This window comes from Sander lucioperca, chromosome 2, assembly GCF_008315115.2.
Source record: "Sander lucioperca isolate FBNREF2018 chromosome 2, SLUC_FBN_1.2, whole genome shotgun sequence".
In the NCBI taxonomy this organism is placed as follows: domain Eukaryota; kingdom Metazoa; phylum Chordata; class Actinopteri; order Perciformes; family Percidae; genus Sander; species Sander lucioperca.
In genome coordinates, this window is record NC_050174.1 from 16,523,947 (window position 1) to 16,536,690 (window position 12,744).

General features: G+C 38.6%; 1 protein-coding gene across 1 annotated transcript; it reads right to left on the minus strand.

The window, feature by feature from the left end:
* Positions 1-4,411: 4,411 nt before the first annotated feature.
* Positions 4,412-11,334, minus strand: LOC116056854. Its single transcript, XM_031309228.2, has 6 exons — positions 11,141-11,334; positions 9,870-10,273; positions 9,561-9,717; positions 7,436-7,555; positions 6,272-6,362; positions 4,412-5,878 (listed from the first exon to the last, which is right to left on the minus strand). Exons 1-6 carry the CDS (start codon positions 11,286-11,288, stop codon positions 5,683-5,685), a joined length of 1,116 nt encoding a protein of 371 aa, XP_031165088.2. The 5' UTR covers positions 11,289-11,334; the 3' UTR covers positions 4,412-5,682.
* Between the last annotated feature and the right edge of the window lie 1,410 nt (positions 11,335-12,744).

The following is a 12,744-nucleotide window of genomic DNA, read 5'->3' on the forward strand; positions in this document are numbered from 1 at the left end:
AGTGCTCTCTCTCACTGCTGCAGATCCTCTTTTCACCTGGTCTCTGTTTTAGCTACAGAGTGAGACCTCTTTTCTTCTTCTTCTTCTGTACTATCTTTGATTGCACTGCACATGCCCAGTAGCTCAGATGTAGATCATGTCAGCTAGCTAGCTCCATAGACAGTAAAAGAAAGGCTGTTTCTACAACTTCGGTCAGTTACAAGGCAGGATTAGCTGGGAGACTTCTAAATGAGGGCACACATGTAAGTAGTTCTTTTGTAGATTATGGTGAACTTGTGTGTGTTGTAGCAGTGCTTTGCTATTGAGAACGAGGTAGCGTGCTAGCGTTAGCATGCTAGCGTTAGCATTAGCATTAGCATGCTAACGCTACGAGCTAATGGTTGCGGTTAGCCTGCTCGTTTCGGCTTGTGACGTCACAAGCCGTGCCGATTTGGAACAGCTCACCCAGAGACTGAAGGCAGGACACATTCAGAAACCGTATCTCACTCTAAACAGCATGGGTGGATTTTTTGCAAAGTTTGTATGTGTGTGGAAGCACCAGAGACACAAAAGAACACCCCAAATCCCAGAAAAAGTGATTTTTTCATAATGTGGGCACTTTAAATTAACATTCTGTTGTCATCATTAAGTCATTGAATCAACATTGACAGCATGTTCCGGTATGCAGCGTGAAGCAATAGCCTACTGTGACCGTGGTTGTGTGAACTGCCTCTTTTTGTGTTGTGTCTTTGTTTAAAGACTTAGCTGTTCAGTTTCACCTTTGGTACTAAATATTTGTCTTCTTTCTGAAGTTCGTTTTCTGTTAATTATTACTTTAACAATATACCATGTGACATGTCTGTTCTATCTTTAACTGTTTCCGCTTCTCCCTTGGTTTCCCCATAGACTGTATATAAGAATGGACCAACAGATCCCGTTGCTCTGGACGGAGACCAGTGAAGGCCTTTAGAAGCACTTTTCCGGTGAGCGCTGAGCGTTACTGCGCAGCCTCCAACTGAGAGAAACAACGTAAATGTGACGTGAGCAACGTGTCTGAAAGTTGTAAGTCTTCTGGTAGCTGTGCCAAGAGAAATCTCAATAATTCCCAATCTTGCAGAGAAGGAGAGCGTAGGTATATGTAAGGAGATAACATGGACACAGGGTAATTATTGCTAACTAAAATGCTAGTTAACATAAGTAATTAAACTTAAACAGCTAATGTAAGTCCAAACTGCCTGCGAGCTTCTCCTGTACTATACGGTAATTCCTCTACTATGCGACAGTAAGTCGCGTGGTTATGACACAATCGTTAGCCTATTTTTATAAAAACGTATACTACGGAGCCATAACGTGAGGTACAAGGTAATGGAACCTTTTATACATTGTTGTGTTTCTTTAGAAATAAACAATGGACAATAAAGTCTTTAAACGCTTCAGATGTAAAGTTATTCGCTGTCAAAGTGACGTCAAAATGAATGGCAGTCAATGGAATGCTAACGGGGGGTGATCGCTTTGTAGCATCAAAATGGCGCCACAGGAGATTCGAGCTTTGAAGCGAAGCTTACCCCCTTGGGTTTCCCCCGGGGTTTATTTCATTGTTAGTGTCTCCGCCACTAGACACGATAGTGACATAACCGTTATGTTTTTGGCTCAGTTTGTCTGTCTGTGTATTTCCTGTTTTGGCATGGATCACGTCAACTATCTTTAAACCAATGACATTTTTGCTCATAACTCCTGAAATGTGCAGTGCAGAATCCAATATTTTTTTTTTTGGACCAACAATTATCTATCCAAAAAAATTAACTTTCCTTCCAACAAATTTTGTTTAATCTTTAATCTTTAATCTTCCTAAACTATCATTGCAATGTGCAATTGCAGCCAAAGCAGGATTGGACAGGCATGTATCAACCCCAAGAAATTCTACAAAATGTGATTGCATTTCATCCTTCTATATGTGGAAAGAAGGTATGCATCCTTCAACTGCTTTTAGTTGTAATTGGGTCTCCAAAAGTTTATTCATCATATTCCAAACTTTCAAAACGCTTTCACAGCTTCAATTGTCAGCAATAATAAATGCAATAAAATGCAACAACCATGGCTACAGAGTTAAGTGTGCTAAAGTTTGAAGTATTGACTAAAGTTGCTAATGTTTTTTATGTTGTGACTAAAAAACATTTGTGACATTCACATAAAAAAATAAACAGTGGAGTTTTTATTTATCGTTTCCTTTATCCTTTAACCAATGACTGTGATGAAGATAGATTTAACAAAAACAACAAACCCGTTCTCACAAAGCTGTTTTTTTTTCTAAAATTTGAACAAATAAGGAAGAGTATCCATTGTGCATTGCTAAGGAAAAAAATAAAAGATCCCAAGTAATCCAGGGTCCTTAGAACACATCTGTTTATTGTTGCTCTTGTTCATTCAGCTTTTCCCTTTAATCTAAGCCTCATACTAAAATGTCATCCACACCCCTTCACAAGGCAAAGGGATTTTTAAAGTTTCTCTTTTGCTGATTGGTATTTATATAGAAAACACTTTACTTTTCTCAAAGGTCAAGACGGCCTGATGAATTCTGCATCATCAGGCAACTGTCTCATGTGGTATAGCTGTAGTGCTTAGGGATGAGCCGGATATAACTGGTTGCTTTTACGGTGTCCAGGCTCTGAGAAACCACTGTGGAGATTGTGCACTTCTCTCATGTCCCAAAACAAAAAGGACAGCAATACAGACAAAGTTCTATTCTTTAAGTTTAGAGTATAGATCACTTAAGCAATGCTACTTGGGGGGGACCCAGAAACATCATAAAGAGAATGAAGAAACCACTGTAGGGAGACTGTGAAACCAGATCTGCTATTGAGAGTGCTAAGTGTGTCCTCTCACACGCGCCTCTTATTCATACTCCCACCATCATCAGTATCATCTGCATGCCTGGGATATGCAGGTGAGGCTGTGTCAGACATGTCTGGGCACATACAGTACAGCCTGTCATTATTTAGACAGTAACACATTTATTATGGTTTCAGTTTGAGCACGCTGGATTTGAAATGAAACAATATCAGTATTAAGGATGTTTGAGAGAGCTCACATAAACCACATTAGATACACACTGTAGTCCAGTGCAGTGGAGGGGTAATATGATACGGTTATAATCCCTACACTATTCACCCTACACTCAAATTACAGTAAATATGAAATTAGCACTTTACCCTCATAGGCATTGTTTTTTATTTAAAATCCAATGGAGTACAGAGCCAAAACAAAAAAGGAAAACTTGTCACTTTCAAATACAAATTATGCGTTACCTGTGTTGCAGCTCTGCCGCAAAACGTATAAAGTAATCAAAGTATGATAAACCTAATGTCCTAATGATACTGTATATACTCAGCAAAACAAACGTCCTGTCACTTTTAACTGCTTTTTTAAGCAAACTTAACATATGCACATTTTTGCATGAACATTAAAATATTTAACAACTAAGACATAAATTGAACAATTTTCACAGACGTGACTAACAGAAATGGAATAATGTGTCCCTGAACAAAGGGGGGGGGTCAAAATCAAAAGTAGCCCTCAGTATCTGGTGTGGCCAAAAGTTGCATTAAGTACTGCAGTGCATCTCCTCCTCATGTACTGCACCAGACTGGCCACTTGTTGTGGGTGTTGTTGCCAATATTCGGATGTACCGATCCTATGCAGGTGTGCTTCCTGTCTCCCTGTAGCGCTGTCTTTTAAGTGTCTCACAGTAGGGACATTGCAATGTATTGCCCTGGCCACATCTGCTGTCCTCATGCCTCCTTGCACCATGCCTAAGGCACATTCACGCAGATTAGCAGGGACCCTGGGTGTCTTTCTTTTGGTCAGTTTGGAGTCAGTAGAAAGGTCTCTTTACTTTCCTAATTTTCTTTTAACTGTGACCTTAATTTCCTACCGCCCTTAAGCTGTTATTGTCTTTTCGACCGTTCAACAGGTGCATGTTCATTAATTGTTTATGGTTCATTGAACAAGCATGGAGCACATTGTTTAAACCCTTTACAATGAGTCTCTAAAGTTTTACAAAAGTATATTGTCCTGAAAGACACAAAAAGAGTTCAGATTCAAGGCCAATCACACACAAATATTAAACAATTGTTGATGCTAAATGATTCCTTTGCAAAAAAAAAAAAGAATGTAATAGGGAAAGAAAGAAAATAACCATTTTTTCTCATCAGGCATTTAGATGTGGTTTGGAAAGGTGTGGGTGCCGTGTGCTGTTCATTAAACTTAGTGCCCTCTCATTAGTATAAACACTACCAGCAGGGGAGTCAGCTCTAGGTTTGGTGCACTAACATGTCTATGAAAGCATTATATAACAGAGGCAGAAGTACTTGAATTAACCTACATAGCAACACCCATGCCCCTCCCAAAAAAACAGTGAAACAGCCTTTGATTTTCTGTTGTAAACAGGTTCCTCCCACTGGGAGGTTTCCGTGCCACTGGGAATGTCATGTTCTCTGCAAGCCTGATCATGATAACAACAGTACAAGTCAACTGTGTATATCCCATTTTATTTGCTAGTTCACAGTATAAAAATACTTTTGTTAAAAGACTAACACACAGCACAAATTAGTGGTTTATCAGGTTGCCACATACAAATGCAAAAAAGTAAATACCGATTTAAGTTAAAACAATCTCCACTGGAGGTTCTGGAGCTTTCAACTATATCATACGGTCTTCCCAGTGAAATGTTAAGATTGAGAGGTCCCAACAGTGTTGAGAATAATGGAAAGTTTAAACATCAAGGTTAAAAGCTCAAGTGGACCTTAAGGGAATATTGTTTCGTCAACTGCTGTTTCCAAGGAGATATAACAGGTCCAGTCGGTTATAAGCACTGTTTCTATTAACAATTTAAATTAATAAAGGTTTATGTAATGTCAGTACCAAGCAAAGTGCATTACAGTAATGAAATCTACTGTGTCAGTCAGACTACAGACATTCCCTACATAAACAAGATTTTCTACTGAAATATCTTACTCTATGCAGTTATTATAAAGAGCACACGCTAAATAATACAGAATTATGTTCGGAAAACAACTTTCATCAATCAATGTTTCTTGCAACATATCAAAGTTGCAACACAATTATGTATTATGTAAAGAGACATCTGAGCTAATCCCACAACAGTGTCTTGACAAATTGGGGCTAGATGATAGTTTAGACATAGGAACCTAATCTTTGTTTGCCTAAGTATTTATGTAAATAAAGGCCTAAGCTATTGGGTACATTGTTCAATCTTGAATTTTACTTATATAAAGCCGAAAAACAATGACTCAATTCTTATATTTATTTTACAGTCCTTTCATCCAACAAGCACTCCCTCAAATCTCAAAACAGCAGACATCAGGACTCAGTATTTTGGAAAACTCATGGTCCTACATACTTTTTCTATTCTGGCAGCTTCACAACAGCTTTTATCTTCCTGTGGCAGCTAAGTCTTACAGAAACGGTTTGATACCGATCCATGAACTTTCCATTTTATGAAACCGTATGCTTACTGTCATTTCCATGCCAACAGAAACAACACACAAAAATACTTATTTTGCCTTTTGTTTTTCTCATTTCTTTGTCCTTTAGAGACATTCAGATGATAACATACATAACCTTGCACAAGAAACCATGTGTGTTTGCATTACCACACCTATGTTCAAAGATACAGTACAGCCTTCAGGCCTCATACAGTGGAGTGACAGTGCCATCTTTCCACTCAATCAGGATTTCTCCTCGTAAAGTGGGGGAGGAGTGTGGGAGGCGCATGGCATGCTCTGTCAGCAGGGCTCTTTCACTGGCAGCTGGGGACCCAGGAACACTCACCTCTGGCCTCGGAGTGTATGACTTTAGAACACACACCACCTTCTTCCTTCTGGCACAGCAAGACAGAAAAGGACAGAAAGTGGTTGCTTTGTACCACAACTCTTTGAAATGTTTGGACACTATTTCTTCCATTCTCTCTATGTTCTTTTTTTGAATTTCCTCTGAATTTAAGAGATTTGTATTGGATGTGGGTCTCCAATGTGCAGAAACAAACAAATATATTCCATTACATTAAACAGAAACAAGCAAGCACATCCTAGCCTTAGAGAAGCTGGTATCAGTAGACAAAGACTGTCTATTTTACCATATAAATAAATAATTGATAGGCAAAATGATAATGGAATGTTGGTCATTAAATTAATGAAGCCACTTATCTTTTCAATAATACAGATATATAAATAAAAATGTGCACCTTTGTGTGTACGGTGTGTGTTGCCCTCACCTACTGGAGTAAACATTAAGGATAAGAATCACAGTCCCCAGGACCAGAGCCAAAGAGCTTAGTACCAGCATGGTTATCTTCCAGCCCATCCCTATGTACACAGGCCAAGCAACACATCATTTTGTATTTACCTCTTTCAAAGTTATGATTCTTCTTCATGCATTTGTTACATTTCTGTCAAGACTGAACCTAAAACATTACACCCATTTGAAAGCCCTTTGCAAACACTGCAACACACCAAGCATGAACTTCGCTCTCAGTTTCACATTCCTCCATCTCCACCTAGTGGTGGAAAAGTAACAACATCTTTACTGAAGAAGGAAAATTGACACAGAGCCTCTATGTCAGCCTTTCTAACCTATTGTGGATCAAATATTTCCACTGATAAAATTAGACATACACTACCGGTCAAAAGTTTGGGGTCACTTAGAATTTTCCATTCCACTCCATTAGACAGAATACTAGCTGATCTGAGTGGGCGGCTGATCTTTAATGCAATATCTAGAGCTGGGCAATATATCGATATTATATCAATATCGTGATATGAGACTAGATATCGTCTTAGATTTTGGATATTGTAATATCGTGATATGACATAAGTGGTGTCTTTCCCTGGTTTTAAAGGCTGCATTACAGTAAAGTGATGTCATTTTCTGAACTTACCAGACTGTTCTAGCTGTTCTATTATTTGCCTTTACCCACTTAGTCATCGTATCCACATTAATGATGATTATTTATCACAAATCTCATTGTGTACATATTTTGTGAAAGCACCAATAGTTAACACTGCAATATCGTTGCTGTATCGCTATCGAGGTATTTGGTCAAAAATATCGTGATATTTGATTTTCTCCATATCGCCCAGCCCTAGCAATATCTACATTGCCCATTATCAGCAACCATTCATCCAACGTTCCAAGGGCACATTCTGTTTACTAATGTGATATCATTTTAAAAGGCTAACTGAGAAAACATTGGAGAACCTTTTTGCAATTATGTAAGCACATAATGTAATCTGAAAACTGCTGCCCTGGTTAAAAAAAACAATGCAACTGATCTCAGCTGGTATTCTGTCTATAATGGAGTGGAATGGAAATTTCTAAGTGACCCCAAACCTTTGACCGGTAGTGGACATTCAATATTTTATTGATTTACCAAACTTACCGTAGTCCATACGGAAGAAAACCATGGTGGGATCTGCAGGGGATTTGGTGCTAAGGGACCAAAGAGGCACATCCATTAGTGGATATGTTTCTGTGACCTCCCCGGCCATTATACCTCCAACTGGAAGAGGAGAAAAAAAGAAACAACTAAACAACAACACAACTTGAAGCAAGGACCAACACTCAAACATTACTGGTTTGAAGTTTGCCCTTTTAATTAAAGAAGTGATAGTTATGCTCCATCTTCAGTAGTGAGACGCAAATCAGTTCACACAGGACCAGCCCGATATAAAGACAACATGACTCAGCATTGTGGCCCTGATGTGGCTGGCTGCCCTCCAGGAAGATATTGATTCAAGTCAAACACGGCTTTGACTGAATTAGATCCTCTGGCTAAAAGCATTATAATCTAAGATGCAGGACATGACGGAATACATCATGCAACTGATCAGATATAACACATAGACTTTTAAAACACACAAAAAATATAAATATGCTCATATTATGCTTTTTGGCTTTTTCCCCTTTCCTTTATCGTGTTATATATCTTCTTTGTGCATGTTATAGGTTTACAAAGTGAAAAAGCCCAAAGTCCACCCCATAGGGACTTAATTTGCAATTGCAATTTTTGTTAACAGAGACTGAGAGTCCATTTTATTTATTGTTTTTGGTTGTTTTGTTCATTTATTGAGGATATTTAAAATGTCTTCCAGTTCCAGTGTTAAATATTCTTTAGAAATAAAAGTTTATTGATCTTTGAAAAGGTGTACCTGCATTATTATGCCATTATCATTATATTAGATGAAAATGGTCTCAGAACGACAATATTATCGTTTATCGCAATAATTTCTGGGACAATTTATCGTTCAGCAAAGTTTGTTATCGTGACAGGCCTACTTGTTGTCCTTACCTAGGTACTGAGCATGTGCGACTCCCAATAAAGATGGAACAGAAGTGAGATGCCTCACTCTGTAGCTAAAACATAGAGCTCAACACACAGGGTGAAAAGAGGAGCTGCAGCAATGTGCAGTACAACAAAAATATGGTGTTTTTTGAAAATTAAACCATGTAAACCTATTCTGGTACAACCTCTATATACAATTATGAACCTGAAAATGAGCATAATATGAGCACTTTAAAAGAATATATTTGTGGTTTTGCATGTTTCAGCCCACAGAGTACGGTTTACACACATTTAATCTTCTTAATGTCAATCTTAAAAAAAAAGAAAAAAAAAAAGGTTTTGCTATGGTGTAAAAAACTTGCAAAGGGTTTCAAAACGTTCTAGTAACCCATCACAATGAATGGTAAGATGGGTATCCTGTAAAGGCTCTTAGTTGGTGTGTTCAAAGAATCCAAACATTCAAGCTTTGAGGATCAGCAACCCTTCTAATGCAAGACAAAATGACCAAATTCATTATCCTGTTCATGATGTCCATCTTCATGATTTTTTTTTGTGTTCTGGTTTTGATTTTCTGACAACATAGTAGCTTGTCAAAGAAATGCTTTTTAGCATTAGTGCGTAGATGCCAGCGGGTACATGAATGCACCACCAAGTAGGGTTTTGAAAATGGTCCCTGCTTGCAACAGCAAGACAAATAAACTATAAATCTACTGTTAGTTTGTTATAACAATGTACTGTAACAAAGATAAACAGATATTATATATATATATATATATATATTGTTACACTTCACTAGCAAGATCTGATACTATACCTACAAAAGTAGGAAATCAATCTAAAAACTCATGATTGAAAAATAGTTACAATAATGTCAAGTATTTACACTGTTGCCAATAAAGTTTGTAATTAAGGGAGGTTTAGCAAAGCTACTGGCTGACCCTTTATGTTACTTTTATTAGAGTCACACACAGACTGCAGCGTATCATTCGCTCTGCAGAGGTGATTGGCTGCAATCTGCCATCCCTTTCAGGACCTGTACCCAGCTAGGACCCTACGATTGTGACCCTGGACACAAACCCTGGACACAAACTTTAAAACACTTCCTAATCAGGACCAAAATGCCACAAAAACATCCCACAGACCCAGACAATAAACCTTCGGATTCTGATTCCGTCGGAAGACAACATTCAGTAAAGTACTACTAGATTTTTTAGGTCCTTACATGGTTCAGCCTGTCTTTGTATATCAGAGATGGCACTTGGAAAAATCCCAGGTTCCAAAGATTTACCCAGATGGTGATGAGGTTGGTGTTGGTTATGTTTGCTGTCTCTCCCATTGCATAGTGTCTGGTTGTCAAGTGTCTGCCACCTGCTGCCAGGCTGGTAGAGAAGGTGAGCCAAAATAATTCAGCTAGCATTAGACATTTTATAGACGAACATATTCTACAATATACACATCCTCCCAAGTTTTTAGATCAGATAAAGGTAATCTGATTAAGGTACTACCAGATGTTACGTCACAATACTCTTACCTGCCTATGTTCCCTCGAAAGGAAGACCAACGTAGCTTCTTGTGTGGCACTAAGATGTAGCCCCCTTCCTTTCAAAGTGAGGTGTCCTTTTTTGGAACAGGACCATATCTGGCTGCTTGCCCCTCTGCCTGTATCCACCACTGCCACTCCGGCATTAGACTCGTCACTTCCAGCCCGAAAGACGCAGCGCTGCAGGAGGACACCTTCATACTGCTCTCCTGGTGCAGTCAGACACTCCCCAGTGTGGTGATTGATGAGAGCCTGGCTCTCTGGTAACCAACGCCATTCCTGTAGGGCCGAATATGGGCTGCAGTCACCCAGAGATACTCTGCCTCCCAAAGTTCCTTCATGCACCTGCAGACATTTACCCAGCAGCTTGTTCTGAATCTTTAAGCCACATGCCTCTGTGGAGGGAACATAAGAAAATGCCTTGTCCAAAATCTTAAACTCATTATTATAACGTTAAAACTATTAGCCATTGTTACTATTTGGGGAGGGGAGCTAGGTGTAAAGGTAGAAACGTAATGGACCTTTTTCACAGCAGCAGACATTTTTGACTTGTCATAGCAGGAAAAGCACAGCTGAAATTTATAACCTTAACGATGGCTCAATTCCATCAAGTGTCCCAGTAAGCTATTTCAGTGAGTCAGCATGTACACTACCAGGGCCTCTCCTAAGTGGAATGCAGCCATCATTAATGGTTTTGAATACACCTGTGCTTTTCCTTCGGAATCATGCAATTCAGGAGATTTTAGTTTCATTTATATACTTATATTATAGGGCAACATGTATGTGATATTAAATTCTGCAAACCCAGGAACCAACATTGTTAACGTCACTGAGGTAAGCTATTGGGGAAAGTACAATGTGCATAAAATGCTCTAACATTGGATGAGACTTAGCTAACTAGCTAGCTAGGGAACATGAGAGCAATATGGTCCCAATGGAAAGTAAGTTAACTTTCTTTGGTTTTCGGGAAACGTGTGTGTAAAATATTACTTCAGAGGTTTAAAAAGTTGGTTTCTTGGAATCCTTAGCTCTAATCGGCTCAGCATACAACTGAAACAGAAAAAAAATGCTACCTAAAATACGACTAGCAATGCAACTATTCGGACAGCTAACGTTAACGTAGAAAACGTTGCCATTAGCTAGGTTAGTGGCCGTTTTTCTTTGGCTTCGAATCCCTGTATTCTCATCTGTCATCTGGAAATCAAACGACCAACTGCATTATTATATTAGCTAGCTAACTGTAACAGCATTAACTTTCTTACCTTGGAAAATGACTAAGACAAGCAAATAGACACACGGCAGGCTTCTTCCCATTGCGATGGCGATGACAGGCACAGATAGTTTGGGGTCTCCCGTGGCAATAAAGCCTGCAACAGTAACAAGTGCAAGTGGGCGGTGACAAAAGTTCATGCAACCTCCCTCTATGCATCCATCACTTGGACAAAGGAATGCAGGATCCATGCATTCCTCCTCATAAATCTTCAATGCAAATTTACTTTAACATGCTTTGTTAACTGTCCAGTAATCAAATCAATTTCTTGATATTAAGGATGACTATGGTTGTTTTGAAAGGCTCTTGCCCATTGTTATTTATGCTCTCCGCCCTTAACAACAGTAGGTCACTAGGCCTTTTTGATATGAATAAAAAAAGAAATCCCTGTGGGCCACTGTTCATGTTGTGTTCATTTGTTTACTGTTTTGCATATTCTGTAGTTTTTCCACAACTAATATATACAACTCATAGCCACTCCTTGTTTACCACTATGGCAGGCAAGAAATGTGTTTACAACCAGTGTGCTACAACTCCATGGACTACCAATTAGATTTATAGAGCATAAATCTGTTATAAGGACAAAACAGTGTTCCAAGCTGAATAGGATTGCCCACTCGTTACAGTGAAGAATGGGACAGCTTTTGGGGCCTGCATGGTCACATGATGTTTTTCTCTATCATGATGCACCACAAAGTATGTGAAAGGCCTTGATCAAAATAAAAAACTTCTTTATCAACTATTTATTTTTATAACAATAATATTAAACACATTGCATTTAATATTTAAATTACATTAAACATTTCACAGCCAATTAAAAGGCAAACAAAAACTGAAGTTCCCTTTTTGCCTGCAACTCTTACAGTAACTTGTTCTGTGTAAAACAGTTGAGAAACTGTGAAACTTGGTTTGCATCTTGCTTGGTCAACTTAAATCTTGCATATAGAAGGAAACTAGTTGTGTTAAAGGGTAATGCCATGAATGAATAAACATGTTGGTACTACATTAGAACAAACACTGATAACATCCATATAGCATGACTTTGAAAAAACAACAGTTATTTAAATTAAACAGTAGTGCAAAAACAGAATACATTTTCACATTCGTAAATAGCAAATACTATGCAAATACATTCGGGGCGTGATGGTGCTAGTCATATTTGTCTATTTAAGTAAGCCACTAAAGGGCAAAGAGCTGAACTTGTTTCAGATGGGTTTTCTGGGCTAAAACTTAACAAATGTCCAGTGCGCAGTATAACTTTAGATTCTGTGATCCACTTATTCACAGTTCTTTATACACATACTCACTGTAATGTTCCACCTATGAGTCCGAGACAAGAGTAGGGTTCATGCATTAACTGCTTTATTAAAGCACTCAAAAGTGTATCGAGAAAACCTACATACTGTATGTTTTGTCTCGCAACACTGCACTCGCTCAACAGCCCCGGTAACAACAACAACAACAACAGAGATTACAGTGGGCCAGACCTGCCCCTCAAGTCAAGATTATTTGTGTTCTTTTTTTGTGATTAACAATTTTTTATTTAAATACAAAACATACAACTCGCAACATGACCCCCCCCCCCCCCCGTTCGTC